The sequence below is a fragment of the Serinus canaria genome, chromosome 12, assembly GCF_022539315.1.
Source record: "Serinus canaria isolate serCan28SL12 chromosome 12, serCan2020, whole genome shotgun sequence".
NCBI classification, from domain to species: Eukaryota; Metazoa; Chordata; class Aves; order Passeriformes; family Fringillidae; genus Serinus; species Serinus canaria.
In genome coordinates, this window is record NC_066326.1 from 1,268,527 (window position 1) to 1,289,468 (window position 20,942).

Here is a 20,942-nt window from a genome sequence, read left to right on the forward strand (position 1 = left end):
CCAGGTGGGGAAGGCACTTGACATGGAACTGGCTGTTCTGGCACGGGGTGGCTCCACAGGTATCCCCTGGCACCTCCTGTGCGCTCCTGCCACAAGCTCTGGGATGGCCCTGATGGAGCAGGGATGTTGGACCAGGTGATCCCTTCCCACCTGACCCATTCTGGGATCGGATGTGTGCCTGGAATTGCAGCCAGGGGGTCTGCAGAGCACAGAGAACACACATGGCAGTGTCTTCAGCTGCTTATGTTGGAAACGGGAAAGGGAAAGTACTCCAAATAAGTTTCTCTTGTTCGGAAACACAATGGGCAATTTAAAACCCCTATTAGGCATGTGTGTAGGAGCATTTCCCATCCGGGGAGACCAGGGGGATTGCTACCGAGCTGTATTATGACTTCCCTGATATCAATCAAGCCCCCATTATGTAACGAGGTCTCCATCACGCGCGCCCCAGCGCGAGGCCCTGCCGCGAGCACCGAGGCTGCAATCCCGGCTCCTTTGTCCTGCCCTCTGCCAATTTGCTGCAAAATTGAGGATGAGGCTTGAATTTGCCATTGTGGCAGTGCTGGGGCCGTGGCTGTGCTTTCAGAGCAGTTATTTGCATTGCCTTGATTAGCATGTCACCTGCTTCATTAGCGGAGAAAAGGCTCCTCCACACACTCAGCCAGTCATGCAAATTGAGGAATGCACGGAGATCCTTCCCCTCTAGGACTTTCCATTATTAGCAAAATTGGTAGATTTGGTTTGTTCCTTCCTCTTCAGAAGGTCACTTTTGATTTCCACCTCCAAATGGAAGTTCTTATTTAAGAGACAAAGTAATCGTGGTCCCAAACTTTTAAAATCCAGCAATCCTGCTTAAGGAAACCTGATGCCAAAGGAAAACCCAGGTGTGTGCAGGGCAGGTGGAACCACCCTGGTTTCAATCTAATCCTTAAACCAACAGCCATCTCTCTGTCACCCAATCATTAATTTTACTGGATGTCAGTGATGTGTTTTTAGAGCCAAAAAGCTCCCTCCCGTGCAGGACCTAAACTTACATTACAGACGCCTTTCTCAAGTTTTGGAGGATTTTTTTCACTTGAGAGTCCAATAATTGTGAATAAATCTTTTTGTGATGTCAGAGATACTCAGCTTTTGTGGAAAAGAGTACCCCAAATGGGGAAATTAAACAGCTCCCTCACACAGCTTTTCTCTGAGATCAGGAAGTTGCCATGGGGCACCATATCTCAGTCCCAAATGGGAAAGTCCTAACACAGATTTGACCTCGGAAGCTGCAGGGACAGAACCACCACCAGCCCCAGCAGGGTTTTCACCATTCCCTGTCTCTGCTGGCACAGCCATCATGGGCAAAGGAGTTCAGCCAGAAAGAAAAATTTAAAAAGGCTTAGAAAACCCAAGAATAAAAAAGGAAAAATGTGATGGTCATGCATGAAATGTAACTGCAGAAATGAATCTGCAGACAGGAATGACCTGTTCGTGGGCTGAGCGGAGGAACAGAGTCACTTTCCTCTGCTGACCAGCTGACACAGCCTCTGCTCAGGCTGGGGACACAGTGTGAGCCACCCCTGGAACCACCCACCTGCCCTGCACAACTGCATCCCCACTGCCGGGGCGGTGGCTGTGCTCTGCTCCTCTTGCTGCAGCTGCACCCGAGGGAGAGAACCTCCCTTTTTGCATCTCCCCACAGCTCCTGGGAAGGCAGAGCCGCGGTGAGAGGCCCGGGTTCCACCCCGCTGGTGTCACACGGATCACAGAGCAGAGCAGGGCTGTGCCCGTGCCGAGGCACTCGCTGCTTCTGCCTTTTTAAGGTAAAGATGAAGCAACAGCTCCCATCCTCAGGGGTGCCCTCTCAGGCTGTGCTCAGCCGCCTCCCTCTCACCTGACTGGCAGAGGCTCCGGGAAGCCTGACAAATTTGTGTGTCTGCTTATCCCTGGATGGCAGGAAGGGAAGGAGTGAGTCAGGTACGTGTCTCTGCTGCTCAGGGAAAATGAAATCCTGCTCCTCCACCGCGCCGCGCCGGCGGCAGCCGCAGCGCCGCGCTCCCTCTGCACACACCTTGCTGCAGAGGGGAAGACAGATTTGCCAGGAGATATATATGGAAATACATGTGATTAAGGAGTCACAGTCTCACCGATAAATCTGGCTGGGAGACTGCTGGTCAGGCTGCCCTCCTTCCTCCTCCCCCTCGGGTGCCCTCCCGCTGAGCTTTCCTGGTGACCTGAGCTAGGGGCACCCACCCACCTCAGACAGTTTGTGCACTTACCAGATTAAAGATGATTAATTGTACCAGGTAGTTCCTGCTACATCTTAATCAAGTACACATAATCGGCAATGCTCCTCTGCACACGATACTTGGTGCTGGAGGGGTTTTGAACACTCACATGCTCCAATGACACCCACAAACCAAAACTATCCATGGGGAGAGTGTGAAGTATCCCAGCCCGGAGTGGCCGCAAGTGAAGTTCCCTGGGTGCCAGTGCCTCTCACTGCTGAAGGAGGGACATGCTCTGGTTTTAAAAAAATCAACCTTTGGCCCTGTGGGCACTGGGAAAAGCCTCATCCTTACCTGCCAGGCCCCTGTGACACCGCATCCAGGACACCTCTGTGTGTGACAGAATGCCACACACCACCTTGGAGGGGACACAAACCACCAGCAGCCTCTGACCATAGAGTATTTTGCATCATTTATTTAAATACCTATATTTATGCATTTACAAATTTTCATAGCTCTTTCTGTAGCTTTTTTTCTTTTTTTTTCTTTTGTAGACAGTATTGCAGAGAAGTCAGCTTCTGTAAAATGAGGTCCATGTATAAAACTATGCAGCGGATTGGAGGAAAAAAACCAACCAAACAACAACCCAACAAGTTTCCTTTCACACTCTGGAGAATCAGAAACCAAAGAAAGTGACCAAATGAAAGGGGGCAGGGAGAGGAAGGGGTGGGACAGAGCAGCCTCAAACCAGTGGCTCTCACACAAGCATTACACACATCAGTGCTCAGCTACAGGACACGTTTCAGTCGGTGCAGTGCCTGTTTGCTAAAGCTTTAGCAGGCACGTAGGTCTCTAATGAAAAAATAGAAGGAGAGGATCCTACACACTGAGAATGCAGAGCCTGGACAGCCTCGGCTTGGTCCTGGGAGACTGCACCGACTTGCCAGCAGTGCATCCTCATTCCAAACTTCATTTTGCATAAAAAGTTCCCTTTAAGAAATCTTAGCATTTAAAAAACCCGGTGTCTGAGCTCTTCTAGCTTCAGTACTCTAAAGAAATCTCTTGAAAAATACCTCCTGCTTTCCTCACTCGGAAGCTTCAAAATAATGTTTTGCTTTAATCGATACCAATTGAACAGCTCACGGAGTCCCAGCATCATCCCTGGGAGGAAGAGGCAACAAATATGGCATTGCAAGATATTTACACACATGGTACAAAAATGTCCAAGGGTATGAAAAAATCACCAGTTACACAATTTTGCAGCAGCCTCATTTACACCTGTAATTTTATACCATTTATTACATTGTACTAACACACCAGATCCAAAGATGTGCACTCCCTTAGGACATTCAGGAGTTCCAAATATATTGTGATTGCATAATTCATATTGCACAATTGTATAAAAACATAAATACTAGCTATTCTATTCTTTTTTTTTTTTAAATACAAAATACATGTCACATAGTCAAATAATCTTTTCAAGTGCAATTCAGGTGCTCTCTTAAGTCCTTCCAAGGAAAAGGCAATTTTGATAGTTTTGGCACAAAGTTTAACCTCTGTCCCGTGCCAACAGTTCTAATCACAATCCACGCGCCCCCAGCTTGATAAGAGTAGCAGTCATATACATCTAAGTATAAAACCAGGGTATTTACAGGATGCACAGAAGGTTCAGGGAGCAGCCTCCGGGCTGGGGGTGTTCGGGGGGACCCTCCCAGCTCAGGCTGGTTGCTGCTGCAGGTTCACATTCATGGGCGGGGGGTGTCCAAGGAGACCGATGCGCTGCTTCTGCTTCCTCTGCTCTGTCATCTGGAAAATTAACAAGTTTGCTCATTAGGCTCCGGCGCTTCCTGTGCGTCAGCTCGCCCAAGGGCCTGTTGTGCTTGGCGTTTGCTGCGGAGCCCTGGCTACAGCCAGCGCCTGCTCCTGGGGCAGGGCTGACTCCAGCCCTAGCATGGCCACAAGGGTCTGTGTGCCCGGACACTGCTGTGCCAGGGACAGCCTGGCAGAGCCCGGACACTGCTGTGCCAGGGACAGCACTGGCAAAACCTGGACACTGCCAGAGACAGTCCAGCACCGGCAGAGCCCAGACACTGCTGTGCCAGGGACAGCTCGGCAGAGCCCGGACACTGCAGTGCCAGGGACAGCCCGGCAGAGCCCGGACACTGCAGTGCCAGGGACAGCCCGGCAGAGCCCGGACACTGCTGTGCCAGGGACAGCCCGGCAGAGCCCGGACACTGCTGTGCCAGGGACAGCCCGGCAGAGCCCGGACACTGCAGTGCCAGGGACAGCCCGGCAGAGCCCGGACACTGCTGTGCCAGGGACAGCCCGGCAGAGCCCGGACACTGCTGTGCCAGGGACAGCCCGGCAGAGCCCGGACACTGCAGTGCCAGGGACAGCCCAGCACCGGCAGAGCCCGGACACTGCAGTGCCAGGGACAGCCCGGCAGAGCCCGGACACTGCAGTGCCAGGGACAGCCCGGCAGAGCCCGGACACTGCAGTGCCAGGGACAGCCCGGCAGAGCCCGGACACTGCAGTGCCAGGGACAGCTCGGCAGAGCCCGGACACTGCAGTGCCAGGGACAGCTCGGCAGAGCCCGGACACTGCAGTGCCAGGGACAGCCCGGCAGAGCCCGGACACTGCAGTGCCAGGGACAGCCCGGCAGAGCCCGGCAGACAGCAGCAATAGGAGCGGGGAGCAGCCTGCAGAAACCTCCCCTGTCAGGAATTCTCTGTAACCCGTCCAGCAGAGGGGGCGGAAAAAGGGGCGAGCCCTGCAGTCAGGCTGGGAATACCCTTGCCTTTGCTGGAAAACACTGAGCACTCCCCGCTCTCATCCCGAGTGAGCCAGCAGCCCTCCCCATCTGCCAAGGCAGGACTTAACCACCTCACTGCCACACACCCCAAACCTCAGCGTTCCCCATCTGCTTCCCAGTTGTTAAATAACCATCTCCCAAGCAGTGAACCGTGAACGGGAAATGGATCACTGGTATTACTGATATTAAGAAATGGCCACAATCCAGTGGCTCCACTCTGCTTTTTAAAGCTTCAGGAGGTTTCTGACAAGTTACATAAGCCATGTAAGGAATGACTCTGGCTGGGCAGGGTCTCAGGAGCAAACAGCTGGATCCCACAGCTGGACCCCACAGCTCTTGCCATGCTGTGGCTGCAGGGGAGCCACAACATGGGATGGCTCACAGGGAACACCAGGACAGCCTCATCCCTGCCCCACTGAGGGAACCTGGGCTCCCCCAAGAGCCCCCACACCCTCAGGGCTCAGCCTCATCCTCACCACGGCACATGATCCACACTCCCATCCTGCTCCTGCTGCTCCTTCCAGCTACAGCCACCATTTAACTTCTCCAGTTTTTGCTGTTTAATGACAAATGCCAGCCAATGTCACTGCTTGTGGCAGCACCCCCAGAGAAGGAAGGTGGTGTGTACATGTTTGGTTCATTTGTAACACACTTGGGATCACAGAATTGATAAAGTTGGAAAAGACCTCCAAGATCAAACCCAACAGTCAACCCAGCCCCACCACCATGGTCACCAGTAAACCACTTGAGTGTGTCTGTTAAAAACCCCATTTTCAGTGCTGATGGAGCTTCCCAGCTGGGGCAGGGTATCCTGGTGGCCAGCCAGTGGCTGACCTCAGGTCTGGAGCTCTCTGTGGGGAATGGGATTGCTCCAGATGGGCAGCGCTGGACAGCCTCTGCAAGGCTCCTCTGCTGCACACCCCACAGCTCGCTGTGGGCCCAGTGGCACTCCCTTAACCACCAGGAAACACCATCCTTCCTCTTGAAACCATAATTAACCTTGACCTCAGCCCAGCATCTCGCTCACTGCCTGGCCCAAGGGGAGGCAGAGCTGCTGTTTTCCCTTTCCCAAGGGCTGACTGCAGCCTCCCGAGGCCAGGGCACACAAAGAGCTTCTAATGCTCCACAGGGAATGGGAGCAGGAGGAGAGGGGTGGTCCCAGAGCTCCCTGAGCACACACACAACCCACCCCCTGCTGAACCCGAATGTTAAACTGCTGCTATGATAACCCACAAGTGGAAATGCAGAGAGGCCACAAGGACTTGGCTTAAAAATGCCCCTTGACATGAATTATCTTCACTGAGCAAACTGAGAGTCACAATTTCATACTGCCAATAAAATGATTCAGAGGACTCATGGAATAAAAATGGAAATAAAGAGGAATAAAGAAAAGGGACTGCAGGAGATATGTTTCAGGCTGGGTGGAAAAGGGATGGGGCACCCTGGTGCAGGTGTTTGCAGAAGATGTGTCTTTTAAAAAAGGGAAGAATAAAGCAACCAACCATAAATAAGAGGGAGAAATGCAATTTTAGTGTCAATGCAGAACATTATTAATCCTGCACTACGTTTAATGCTGTGGGGGGGAGGGGGGCACAGGGCTGCAGGAGGGAGCAACTTACTGCCATCACATTTACTGCAGAGTGAATCTCCTGCAAGAGCTTTCCAGTGACAGCACACCTGGGCTAACAGGCCATAAAAGCCAGGCACAGCAAATCCCCAGGGAGCTGCCAGGCCTGGAGTTGTGCTGACAGGACCCAAACACTGCCCAGGGGGCCCAGGGTTCAGCTGAGCCAGGCTGGGCTCCCAGATAACACCAGGGCCTGACAGAGGCTCCAAAGGTTGTGGTGAGCTGGAGTCACCTCCAGGAACAGGGCACCAGCTGGGCCAGGAGCAGGATCCCCACTGGACATGGCACCTGCCTGTACCCTGTCACCCTGAGTCACACCTGGAGCCCAGGGGGGCTGTCCCCAGCCCCAGGAGCGATGCTCCAACTCTGGGAAGGATTTCTGGCTGATTACATCTAATCCCCTGCTGCTGCAGACAATTATGGTGTAATCTTTTCACACAGAATTAAAGTGATCAGGATTTTAATGGCTCTTGGTGCACTTTGGGGAAGCAGGCGGGCTGGAACTCGGCTTCTAATAATTAAAGTCTCCAGCAACCTAACAAGCTTGAAGAGCAAATGAATGAGAGGTTTTCCCTTTATTTAATTACAAGAAAATAAATACAAATAAAAATTCCCTGAGTTAGTTCCTTTCCTGGAGACAGTTCCTGATCAGGAGGAGGGATATACTGGCTTTGTCACATAATTGGAGCATCCTGCATCTTCAGCAGGGCTCTCAATAATGGTACTTAGGGGAATTCCTAAAAGCTATCACCACACTAATGAAGCTGGTTTCCTCTCTTGCTTTTACAGTCAAATAGCTCTCTAAAAGCTAAACCCTTCATTCTTATTTTCACAAAGAGCAAGGAAGGTTTTAGTGCTTGGTCAGCCAAGAGGGCTGTGAGCTTCAGAAAGAAGAAATGTGTCGTGAGGCTGAGGCCGTGGGGAGGCTCCTGTGCCTGCAGAGCACTTGGAGAGAGAGCCTTCAGCAGGGACACACAGCACACACGGGGCAGGGTAATTGTTTCCAGGCAAAACAGCCAAACCACTGCCCGGCAAGAATTAAAGCCCAGACAAAAGAGCCACTGCCTCTGCCCTCCATCCTCAGACCAACTGGAGCAAGGGGCTCTGTGGCACCGTGCCTGAGAACTAATTACAGCCCGGGGCAGCGAGGCTGTCAGCTCCCAGTGCCCATTAATCCCTTCCTTGCCTCCACAGGGTGCTCAGGACAGGGCCCAGCTGCAGCCCCAGTGCAGAGCGTGATCAGATGGCAGGAGCTGATCTCAGGCAGTGCTGCCAGGGCTCCTGACAGAGGAGTGGTCCATGGAGACACCCAGCCAGCCCAGCAGAGCTGGGCAGCAGGGATGGCACTGGCACTGGGAGAGGAACTGACCCAGAGCTGCTGGGCCACTCCTGCCCCGGGCAGCTCCATGCACCACCCAGGTGCAAGTCAGCAATTAATCTTAGCCAGTGCCAATACCTACATCAATTCACTAATTGAACCATCTGGCTCAGGTTATTAATGCACAGAGATAAGCAGCCACCACAAACAGCTCCTGCCAGCACAGGCAGCAGTGCTTTCCCTGCTCCCTCCAGTTAGGCTGGAATCCCCAGGGACAACACCAGCTGAAGCCCTGCTGCCTCTGTCCTTCACAAAGCCACAGCTGGGGCTGGGCTGGGCACCAGCCCTATGACGACCCTGAGCCCTGCCAAGGCAGAAGCCACCCAGCTCTTGCTGCAGAGAAGCTGCTGCACCAGAAAAACCCTGCGAGGTCTGTGGAGCACTCGCTGGTTCGCAGCAGCAGCAGCAGCAGCAGCAGCAGCAGCAGCATGTGGTGCAGTGCAAACCCTCCTGGGATGTCTGAGCTGCAGGCTGAGGGTGGCAGCAGCCAAATCACATCTGCACAGCAGCACAGCAGCACAGCCACAGCACACAGGGACCAGCACCACCAGTAACCACTCGAGTGCTTCTCCAGTTTCTCGGTGGGTTTTGAGGTGCACAAGGTGACACAGCCCTGGTGTCAGTGTCACACCCTCTGGCTGACAGGATCGCGCTCAGCTCTTGGGGTTAAAACCCCAAACAACAACAACACCACACACAGGCTCCCTGCCCCAGCCAGGACTGATTCAAGTGAACTCTGGTGACTTTTTAAACACAACTTTTCCCTTTCTGATGTGGCCACTCTGGAACTCGCCTATTGGGTCAGCACCAGGCAGGTCAGCTGGAGCATGGGGCTCTGGAGGGACATCTGGTTTGTCACTGCTTTCCTACCCACGAGACACTCTGGGGAAGCTCTCCCTGGGGTCTGGAGAAGCTGTGGAGCTGCAGAACCCCAACTGCAGGAGGGGCTGGCAGGAGCCTGTGCTGCCCATCACAGTGTGTGCCCGCTCCTTACCTGATCCTTGAGCTCTGAGAGCTGCCCAGAGAGGTTGGTCACGAGCTTCATGGTGGACTCCAACTTCTCCTGCAGGTTCCTCAGCTCGTTCTGCTCTCCCTCCGAGTCGCTGCTGACCAGTGACATGGCCCTCATCCGGGGGAACCAGTCCAGGTTTCTCTCCTGAGGATCACACAGCAGGGCACAATTAGCCTTTGCCACCTGAAAACCTGCCCCCAGAGCACAGCACAGACAGCTCTACAGCCATGGATGCAGCAGCTCTGTACTTATCTGCAGTTATCTGCATTTGCATCTCACTGGAAAGTTTGCAAAGTGCCAGCCCGAGGCACCGCTGGGAATTGGGGCTGCTGAGTTCGGGTTTCCTCCCCAGCCACTCACTGCCCCCAGCCCTTGCTCCCTCACATACACCTCAGCACAAATGCACAACCACTGGACATTAAACCAGCCCAGATTTCACATCTGGACAAGCATTTCCCAGTGCTAGAAATCTGCTGCCATCTTACAATCTTTTAATTTGTGTTTGAGGAAGATTTTCTGCTTTTTTGGTCAAGCAAAGCTTGGCTGTGCTCTCTGATAAAAGAAACCAAGTTCTGGAAATTCTTCCATAGCTGAAATACTTCCTTTTTAATTAAAAAGAGAATCCTTTCTGGTTCAGGCTACAGTGAGGGACAGATACATTACAATGTGCTGCCTGTAGAGTTTTCCCTCAGCCATACAAAGTCTCTCATAGTCCATGTTTAAGTCGCAGGCAGGAATGTCACTGGACACAGGAATGTCACTGGACACACGCTCAGTCTGAGGAGCCTGCACAGAGTCACACAGGCACTCGTGTACTCGCCAGAGATGTTAAAAATAAAGGCAGGAGCGGAACAGAAAGCCACAGAAGAGGAGGAGGGGTGCACCCCACGTCCTGACACCTTACACTTCAACATCAAACTGGTTTCCCATCCAGTCTGGTTCTCCTCCCACGCGGGAGATATGCTCTGAAATGGAAGCTGAACTCGGGCTGGCTGAGATAAGGTGTGTGTGCTCTCACAGGTGACACAGCTGGGGAGCTCTGAACACACCAGGCACGCTGAAGGGTGACTGCATTAACACCAAGGGATGCTGATAATCAAAAATCAATTAACACTGCTGATTAACAGCAACCAAGGCTCACCCCACTGGCTGGCCAGGCTCTTCTCTGGGCTCCCAGCTCATTTCTGCAGCACTGCAAACTCCTGGCTTTTTGTCATTCCCTGCCTGAATCTCCAGCTCCAACCCCTTCCCTCCATGCTCCCCCTCATTCCCAGGAGCATCCATCCTGCTTAATCAGGGCTGTGCACCTCTACAGAGAGCTCCAGTCACATCCTCTATGCAATTCAGATGCGATGCCAAGACTCATCAGCTTAAATTAGCTGCTTCTGATGTGCCTGGAGTTTCCTTTTGCCAGGATGAGAAGGCAGAAAGCAGAAAGCAGGCCCTTTCCCATGCAGGCACCACAGCATTCCCACGTGATGCAGAGCTGCCAGGAAGGCTGTTTGCTCCTGATCTCTGTTTACAGGGCAGATGGTTTCTGCTAATAAAATGGAAAAAAATATCTATGTACAAAAAAAAAAATACGCCTTTACCAAGACAAGTGCCAAAATATTTTGGACTGTAGGGAACGCCAGTCCCACAATTAAGGTTTAATAATAGGAACTGGCAGCACTGCACTGTGTTCTCCCTGTGTAGTGCAAGCCTCATTAGGGAGAAGGGGGCAGCTCAACATTTGTGCTCAGGTCCAGCATCTCCCACCCAGGGAAAACCAACAACACCAACTGCACTTGCCCCTGTCCCTCCAGGGAAGAAACAAGGGCAGAGGACAAGGAAAATGAGACTAAAATGCAATTTATATTTGTGGGATTGCCTGGACCCTCAGGCCCATGTCCTGAGGTTTCTAGACAGACACAGGAGCCCTGAAGCTCTTGCCTGCCCCTTTCTTGCTCCAGAAATATTTTCCTTGTTCCCAAAAACATTTCTAAGGCCATCCCCAGAGCATTCCCAGGCCCCATGCTTGAGAAGGATGAAAGGGATGAGGGAAGCACCAACTTTCCCTACCTGCAGTGTTTCATAACAAATACCCCAAGCACTTTCCAACATTACCCTGCAATTTAAGCCAGCACTGCAGCTGCTGCAGAGGCTGTGACTTGATCCTTCCAGGCCCGGAAGGTGAAATCAAAAAGCACCCACAGCTTCTGCAGCCTGCTCAGAGCTTCCAAACTCGCTGGGTTTCTGAAAGCCCCAGCCCTCAAAGTCAGTAAATCTTGGCTTTGATTTGAACAAAACCAACAAAGCACCTCTAGTTCTCATGTCAGGGTTGAAAGATGGAAACCAAACCATGCTTCACGTGAACTCCAGAGGCTGAGGCAGGGGAAGGCTGAGGACAAGGAGACACAGCCCTGTGGGTGTCTGAACTGGCAGTGCCCTGGGGCACTGACCCACCTGGAAAGGGTTAAGGGCACCTGGAATTCCCTGTACAGGGACAGCCTCAGGGAAGACCTGACCATCCCCTGCCCACCCCGACTGGGCTGCACTGATCTGCCTCCCAGTCCCACAGCTGGTTAGCACCACCCAAACCCAGCATTTATCTGGACACGTCCAACTGCCACCCGGCAAGGAACAGGGGGTGTCCACCCAAACAGGCTGGGAAAGCACGGGGAGAGAGGTGCAGATAAATCCCCAGGATGCAGTAGTGCAGGCAGCAGGCAATGCTGCCTGGCCCAGGCTGGGGCTGCCACTCTCCAGAGGACAGAAGGAAGCTGCCAGCACGGCAGGACACAGCTCTGCCTTCTGCACACACTCCTCATGCTGGATTTCCCTGGAAACCTTGAGCCTGTTCTTCAGCCTCCCCCAGCCCCGCAGAGAGGAGCTGGATGTGACCAGGCTGCTGACACACAGCCCGTCCCTGTCCCTGCTGGGAGTGTGGGGGTGTTTGCTTTCAAATAAATAAATATTTAAGCAGAGCCAGCACCAACGGAACGGAGCAGGAATGCTGAAAGGTCAGGGGATGGTGATCCTGCTGGGCCAGCCTGGCTCCCAGCACTGCCACTCAGGGGTCAATAAAAGATTTATATCTCCATGATCCAGTTTCTGCTGAACTTCAGCTCAGCCCTGGGGTGCCTTTAAAGATGTGGCCTCATGTCCATCTTGGGGCTTTGGAGGTGTTTCAGAGGCACTGAGTGAGCCTGGAGAGGGGAGGCTGCCCGAGCTCCTGTGCAGCTGCTGGCACCCACAGACCGATGATGCCCTCTGCTCCTCATCCCAGGATCCTGGGCTACACTCTGCTCCTCTGCCCTGGGATCCTGGGGAACACTCTGCTCCTCTGCCCTGGGATCCTGGGGAACCCTCTGCTCCTCTGCCCTGGGATCCTGGGTAACACTCTGCTCCTCTGCCCTGGGACCCTGGGGAACACTCTGCTCCTCTGCCCTGGGATCCTGGGGAACACTCTGCTCCTCTGCCCTGGGATCCTGGGGAACACTCTGCTCCTCTGCCCTGGGACCCTGGGGAACACTCTGCTCCTCTGCCCTGGGATCCTGGGGAACACTCTGCTCCTCTGCCCTGGGACCCTGGGTAACACTCTGCTCCTCTGCCCTGGGATCCTGGGTAACACTCTGCTCCTCTGCCCTGGGACCCTGGGGAACACTCAGCTCCTCTGCACTGGGACCCTGGGCTGCACTCGGCTCCTCTGCCCTGGGATCCCAGGGTACACTCTGCTCCCCATTCCCAGGATCCCAGGGTACACTCAGCTCCCCGTTCCCAGGATCCTGGGGTGCCCTCGGCTCCCCATTCCCAGGATCCCAGGGTACACTCAGCTCCCCATTCCCAGGATCCCGGGGTGCCCTCGGCTCCCCATTCCCAGGATCCTGGGGTGCCCTCGGCTCCCCGTTCCCAGGCTCCTGGGGTGCCCTCAGCTCCCCGTTCCCAGGATCCCAGGGTGCCCTCAGCTTCCCATTCCCAGGATCCCAGGGTACACTCAGCTCCCCATTCCCAGGATCCCAGGATACACTCAGCTCTCTGTTCCCAGGATCCCGGGGTGCCCTCAGCTCTCTGTTCTCAAGATCCCAGGGTACACTCAGCTCTCTGTTCCTAGTTTCCCGGGATGCCCTCAGCTCCGTTCCCAGCACAGGCCCAGCCCCGGTGCTGCAGCAGCCGGAGCCAGCGCAGCCACTGCCGGAAGCTGGCTGACCACAAGGGCTGCGTTTCGGGTTGCAGCTCTTTTCTAGGTAAAGTTGGAAAAGTCCCTGTTGTGAGCCAGCAGCAGCAGCGAGTGTCACACACGGCTGGGGGTGCTGCCATGCCCCTGGGAAGGCAGAGGAAGCGCTGCTGCTGGCTGCCATTCATTCTGAGAAGCGCCGGCTCCTCCGGCTTCTGTCGAAGAGCTGGTTCTGAGAAAGGCTGAGAGGTGACCTCAGCATGGGCTGTGCCAGGAGAGGCATCAGCCCTGCTCCTCCTGGGCAAGGGATGGCAGCTGATGGCAGGGAGTGGCGCTCTGCTCGCCCCAAGGACTCACCACTCCTCTGCAGGGTCCCCGGGTACCCTGTGCCTCAGAGTCACAGGGTACTGAAGGGCTAATTCAACCCTCTCCAAAATAAATCCCCACCAAAGGGCTGCCCAGCAGTATAATTTACAGAATCTCAGAATTATTTTGCTTGGAAAAAACCTCCAAGATCACCAAGTCCAGGCTGTGCCCCATCCCCACCTTGTCACCCAGCCCAGAGCACTGAGTGCCACGTCCAGTTGTTTCTTGAACACAAGCAGGGAAAGGCAACAGCAGCAAATTTCAGTTTCTGTCATGGGAAGTTAAACATCAGACCCACACAGCTACAAAAGAGCTCTGTGAAGCACTCTGAAAATGCATCTGTTTGTTTGTGGTGAGATGGGACTCCTCTTGGGTCTTTCTTGAGCTTCCTGGAAAAATCCCCACATCAGGTTCTCTCTCTGCTGCAAAGGGCTCACCATCACTTCTTCCACACTGAGCTGCACTTCCCCCCTCCAGAAAAACCAGCACTTCATGGTGTTTCCCCCCTCCACACTCAGAACATTCTCAACTCCTCACATGGCCCGTGTTGTCCCACAGGAGGCTGACAACAGAAGGTTTAGGGTGCAATAACCTCCTTTTCTCTGTTAAATACCCGCGTGGCACTTGGGCTGGCACAGAGCAGGGAACCTGGAACACTGACACCATTCCCAGAGGTGGAGGATGAGCATGGCCCTAGCCCTGGGACAGCTCTGCTGTGGGTGACTCCCTGGAGCCCAGCTGAGCACACCCAGCCCGAGGGACCGTGGGGGACAGGGCTCCTGAGGGCCATGTCCTGCCTGCCCACCTCTGCACACCAACCTCCTCCTGCTGGGCTGTTTGATCCCACTGAAGTAGGGCACGCTACGCCCCCACAGGCTGGGCAGGACAAGCAATTCCCAACAGAGGCTGAGCTGCACAGCTGGTGGCAGTGGCTGCTGTCACCCACATCCTCTTGCACAAGGGCCCGGGGTCAGGGGATGACTCAGGGCTGGCCTCGCCCCAGCCCGGGGCCACCTCGGGCACACTCAGCCCCAGGGGCTTTCTGGTCCCAGGGTTTGTGTTCCCAGTGCTCACCCCACGGTTTCCAGGCAGGAGCCTTCCCCCTCTCCGGGGTGCTGGCGCTGCTCCAGGAGCAGGACAGGCACCCACCCTGGCAGCTGTCTGGGATCCACCCAAACCCAGCACCTTATGCAAACATCCATTCCCCAGAACTGCCCCAAGCCTTTCCTTCTGCTTTCATCCACCCAGGCCTTGCTCATACACACGCTCAGCCCAAGGGAAACCTTTGCCTGGTCAGCTGGGATGCCATCCTGAGATTCCCAGCATGGATATCAGGTGGTTTATCTGGGGAAATCAAGCACTGGGTTGGAAGGGATCTTAAAGCTCATCTTTGTTCCACCCCCTGCCATGGGCAGGGACACCTTCCACTGTCCCAGGTGGCTCCAAGCCCTGTCCAACCTGGCCTGGGACACTTGCAGGGAGGGGGAAGCCACAGCTGGGGAAGATGAGGGTGACCATTCCTTTCTCCCAGTGCAGCTCCGGGTTTGCACCAAGGGTGGAACAAGTTCCTCCCTATGAGCACAGAGCTCAGCCCGTGCCTATGACACAGTGTTTCCAGCAGCCCAGGGCCTGCTGCCAAACACTCTGGGCTCTTCCAAACCTCTGCCATGATTTCTTGATTAACCCTGTAATTATATTGGCTAACTCTGGCCGGCTATCTCAAGATGCAGCTTGTTGGGAAGTTACCACCAAACAAAGCCCTGTCAGCTCCAGGTCACATCCTGACCTCCTTGGTCTTCCTCCTCCTCCTCTCCCAGCTTGCACCAGTACCACGGTGACTGGTAGCCCCAAAACCCCAATTTCCTCATCTGTAACCGAGTCATTTGCACGGGCTGCTCACTCCTGTGTCTGCAGCTGGTTTGCTCAATATTGATATGACAAATCTCTCCTATTTGACTCTGCCTGAAGTACAGGATTTCCAGGCACAAATGACAGATGAACATAACTACGTTTCCAACACTTTCTCAGACTGTAATTTCACATCCATATGTCTTTCACCAGTGCTGGAATCATTAAGGGCCTTTTGGAATGCTTTGGTTGGGAGTATCCTGGTGTGCCCTCGTCATTCCTGGGGATGCTGCAGTGCAAAGCCACTCTTGGCCATCTCCAGCTGAACTGGGTTTCACAGAGAGCCTGGGACACAGCCACTCCTCAAAGCCATCACCACTGCTGGATGCCACCTTCCTGCTGGGCTTCAGAGCACAGTGACTGTCCCTGCTGGAAAACTCCCTGGGAAAGGCTTCAAGTCACACTTGCACTTCTGAAAGGAGGCAGTTTAAAAGCCTGACACTGATGGAACCTCATCTTTGCTTACCAGGAGGCTGTGCCTTGGCAGCAGTCACTCAAACCCAGAATCAGAAACACTTTCCTTTACAAGACACCAAGGAAAAAGCCCAATAATAAACTTAAATCCCCAGGTTTGTACACAGAGCTCAGCTAAGGTACAAAAGGAAATCTGTAGCCTTCATTCCCATTCCAAATTCCTTTAAGGCTACCTGTGCCATCACTCCTATTTGTAAATGGTTCCTTTTCAACGACAACACAATCCAGATTTGGAACTCAGTGCCCTCGATCCGGACATGGAGATTGGGCAACCGTGACACCTCTGCCTCATTTCTGCAATAAAGGTTACTAATGACACAGATCCTGCTTGGATTGAAAACAAAGGGGAACTGCAGGAGCTACTCAGGAAGATCCATGCTAACAACTTTTCCAAAGCAGCCTTTATTTTCTAATGAGCAAATCTGCATGCACAACCTGACAGCCCACTGCTCGAGGTGCAGAGCAGGGGATGCAGGAGTCGGGCATGCAAATATTTGTCTGTGCTGTGACAGCCCATGCAGCTGCCTGCAGACAGTTTAGGAATGCACACAAACCCCGGGTGCCTGTGTGGTTTTCTCCTTACCGAGCTGCAGAGTGAGAGATTTTACATATTCTAAATGCCTGCACACAGCTGGCTGTGGCAGAGCCCTGCCAAGGCCCCGGTGACAGCTGAGCTGGCAGGGCTGCTGTGCTGCCCAGGCTGCCACAGCAACTGCAGGCAAAGGCCAGAACTCCAGGAGGAATTCTCAAGCCAGGATGGGAAGATAAGACATTTAAATCTGCAGGGAGTTGCACGGAGTTCACATGAGTCATCTGGGTGTGGATGTCAATGTCTGGCCAAGGCGATAAGTGGATCCCCCCACCTCCCACACACAGGGTGTTATTCAGACATCACCTGATCTTCCTGGTGACTGCAGAGCCTCCAGAACCGGGGCCTTTGTTCCTGGGAATCACGGGAGGCACCCTCAGCATCCTTCCCCGAGCCCTGCTCCAAGCACGGAGCCAGCCCCTGTCTCTGCAGACACATCCCTGCTCCAGCCAGGAGAGCTGCACAAACAGCAGGAGCTGAGGATCATCTCTGCCACCAAGAGATGTTCCCCCACATCCACAGCACGGTCTGTGCCATTAAATTGGTATTAAGGAGGTGGCTCAGGGATGCAGTGCCAAGGGCAGCTGCTCCATGCCAGCTGCTGAGATCCATTTGCCATCTCCTGGCACCGCAAGGGGCAGCAGGGCAGGGGCAGCAGGGCAGGGTGGCTCAGGGCAGCAGTGGGGTGTGCACAGCCCCAGCTTCCCCCACCCCACCCCTGCAGCCCCATTCCCTGAGCATCTCCAGCCATTCCCAGCACAGATTCCTGAGATACCCCGGGTTTGACATCATCTGTGGCAGCAGGCACACGCTCCCCTCCTGATGAAAGGGAATATTATCCCTGTTTACAGCAGCAGGAATTCCAGCCTCCATCAGCAGCCTGGACCTGCAGCTACAAGCCCAGGGCAGCCTGGCCCTGCATGGGACTCAACCAAACCAGTCCAGATCCAGAGCCACCAACAGCCCCAAACTGGTGCCAGAACAGGGCTGTGGGAGGGAGTCACAGCAGCACTGTCAGAACAGTTAACAGATTTTATTTTACAGAATTCCAGACAGGTTTGGGTTAGAAGGGACCTTAAAACTCATCTCACTGGGCAGGGACACCTCCCACTAGCCCAGGCTACTCAGGTCAGATCACTGCTGGGTTTTTTTGGTTTTGATTTTTTTGATCAGTCTTCAGTGCCCTAAACTCAACTCTATTTCCCAGTGCACCTGTTGACTTCTTTCCTCGTGATGTGTTTGAACTTAATGAGCTTCTGTCGGTGAAGAATATAAAATTCACTAAGGAATTGTAGTTAATAATTGATTTTCAAGGCTACAATTTCTTTTAATGTGGGGCCGGGATCGTGGAGGGTGCAGGATGAATGCTATGGGCCAGATCCAGCTCTGCCATACCCAGTACAGTGGGAATCCTCAAAACTGCCTTTCTACACACATTCTTTTTAGACAAGAAAGCATCAAAATTCAAGATCACTCTTCAAGGTGTCTGAATATTCACTAACTGCATAAATGAAATTGTCCAGGATTCTTTTGATACCACAGTGCTTAAAATATCTTTAGAGCACTGTATGAGCAGCACTGGAAGCAGCTCACAAACTGTCAGTGGATGTAATTTGAGTGTCCTAAATTCTTTATTTTTTTTCTTTACTGTTCCGTAGTGTCGGAACAACCCACAAATACTAAATGGCAAAGACAATTCTTAAAACTGTATTTTCTTAATTTTTTTCCTTTCATTTACGGAGGGGCAGAAATCCCAAGAGTATTCTGAAGGCATTTTGTGGGAGTCAGAGCACAGGTGAAACGTTTGAGGTGTGTTCTACCATCACAGTGGGACTTGGAGCACATGATGCTTCCTACCCCAGCTCCTAAAAATGGGTACGAGCAGCAGCTGAAGGCTGGTCCCACGCACAGCCCGGGGAGGACGTGCCCCATCTCTGTCACTATCCAAGATGTTACAGTGCCACCTTCAGTCTGAAACACGGGAGGAAAATCCCTTTAAAAGCCAGCCATGCCCCAAGGAGGCTTCCCAGGAGAGGCTGGGGGCTGCCACATGAACGAGAAGGCAGCACCTCCCCAGTGAATCTCTGCCTTGGCACTCATGGAATTAATTGAATTTAAAGCTTTCCTCGGTCTGTCCCCCTGCATTCACGGGATTTTGGCCAGAGAGGTTGAGGCTGGGGAGTCCCCATCCCTGGCAGTGCCCAAGGCCAGCTTGGAGCAGCCTGGCACAGTGGGAGGTGCCCCTGCCATGGCAGGGGTGGCACTGGCTGGGATTTGAGGTCCCTCCCAACCCAAACCAATCTGGAATTCTATGAACACAGAAAGCTTGAGGAACAGATGAACCAGGCCCCACCCAAATTATCCCTAAAAACACCTTAAATGGGAAAAGCCACTTCTGGCTCCTACAGCAGCCAGGTCTGGTAAAGAAACAGGTCTGGTAGAAAAACAGATTCATCACGTTTTACACCCAGATTTTAGGGCAGAAAAGGAAGTTCTAATGTTAAAGGACACCGGGAAGAAATTGATTTTCAGAGTAAGCTTTGCCAAATGGCTCCTCAGGAATCCATGGACTGCAGAGGACTCCAGAGTCAGGGCACTGAGCCTGGGGCAGGATGGTGAGAGAGCACTGAGGTGAAATCCACATTTCCTGCCTGTCCCACACTCCTGCAGGTACACCCCACATTCACCAGCCCTCACTGAGGCCTGCTCTCAGATCTTCCTTTAAAACTGGCTCATGAAATGCAAACCCCACCAGCTACAGACACACTCCAAACCTCTACCTAGAGCACATGGTTACATAAAATTGCATCTGCATGAGACACCCTGCCTATGCATAATTTATCCCTACTCCCATGCACACACAGTAATTAGCCCTTGCTGACACTTAATGAATGGGAATTCTCATGAAAGTTCTCCAGTTTTTGTGCTTCATGCAAACATATTCAGTGACTAATTTTTGGTTCTTATCTAACCCAAACCGTTCATCTGAAATCATGAATCGGTTGCCAATTGAAACTTTCTTTAAGCTGGTTTTAACAACAACAGAAACACAGCACAAAATCATCTCTGAGAAGCAAAAGCACAACACAAAATTGTCTTTTAGAAGCAAAAACCCTTCAGAAGTGCAGTGCTTCCCCCTGAAGTCATGCGTGCTGTGGGGGGATAAAGGAAGGGAGCAAAATAATCAGGCAGGCTGGAAGGCAGCAGTGATGCACTTGGTTATCTCACTGTGCTAATCCTCCATCAGGTGACTGCTCACAAGATTGCTTTAAGCCCTCATTACTGAGGCAGAACTCCAGAAGTAGGACGGACACTTTGGTGACCCCAAAATAACACGCTTGGCCTCGGAGGGGGCTCGGGGGGATTGACAGAGCCACCCCAGGGAGCTGGAACCTCCCAGCAGATGGGCAGGGAGGGGAGGCAGCAAAGTGCTCTGCTCTAAAGAAATCACACTGAAATTCTATAAATCAAACAGCTTTTGCTCGCCAGCCAGAAGACACAAATTAGTGACTGGGCTTCGGATGTAATTCCAGGAGCTCTGAACCTGCAGCTTGGCAGAGATGAGGCTTTTAATTCTCTCATTAAAAGCCCTTCCAATTGAGTAGACATTAATTGTAGTTTTTCACAATAATAAGCTCCAATCATATGACAACAAATCCTACAAGTCAGTTGGAGATATTTATACCAGGACAGGTTATAACCTGTTGGTTGTGCTTCAGGTACTTCCACCAGCTTGAAAAGACTCCCCCCTAAATGTGAATTTAAGGCAGAACAGCTTCTCTTCCCCTGATCCAAGCCAGGGGGAGTACCTGGCTGTCACCAGTCAATGTCACCTACTCCAGCACACACACAGAGGGCTCTGAGGGCTGGGAAGTCACAGGTACATTTACAAAATAAATTAAAAACAATACAGAGCACTGTACCCAATATTCCACTGGATTGGTATAATCTAGGGGAAAAAAAACAAAACTCCAAACTCACCTTGATCATTTCTGCCACGTAACTCTCTGGTCCTGTGTATTCTGTGGAGTCTTTGACTTTCACTAAGACAATAAAGCACAAATAGTGCCACATGTTGTGCTCTTCCTTAATGTGCTCTTCAAAGGTCACTGTCTTGTTGTCAAACTTATCTCTCTCCAAACCTGTGAGAGGACACAGGGAGAACCCTGAGTGTTTGCCAGCTGGGAAATAGGGAAATCAGCCCTAGGACAAAACTGGGTTCTAAAGTCTGCTACACTTCTGCAAGTCACTGTCATTCTGGAATGGACACTGGATATCAGGATAAAATGTGACAAACACCCAGGGAGAGAAGGAAGGAGAGAAGGAAGGAGAGAAAGGAGAAGGAAGAAGAGAGGAGAGAAAGAAGAAGAGAAAGGAGAAGGAAGGAGAGAAAGGAGAAAGAAGAAGAGA

The 20,942-nt window shown here is 52.8% G+C and overlaps 1 protein-coding gene across 3 annotated transcripts in view; it reads right to left on the bottom strand.

Moving 5' to 3' along the window:
- Positions 1-2,665: 2,665 nt before the first annotated feature.
- ITPR1 (inositol 1,4,5-trisphosphate receptor type 1) overlaps positions 2,666-20,942 on the bottom strand; it is a 160,012-nt gene continuing 141,735 nt past the window's right edge. For all 3 annotated transcript variants that reach the window (XM_050979263.1, XM_050979264.1, XM_050979262.1), the window contains 3 exons: positions 20,514-20,674; positions 9,022-9,183; positions 2,666-4,016 (listed from right to left, as the gene is read on the bottom strand). In XM_050979263.1, the coding sequence (XP_050835220.1) occupies positions 3,927-4,016; positions 9,022-9,183; positions 20,514-20,674 (413 nt within the window). In that variant the 3' untranslated portion in view covers positions 2,666-3,926. The remainder of the gene's footprint in view (positions 4,017-9,021; positions 9,184-20,513; positions 20,675-20,942) is intronic.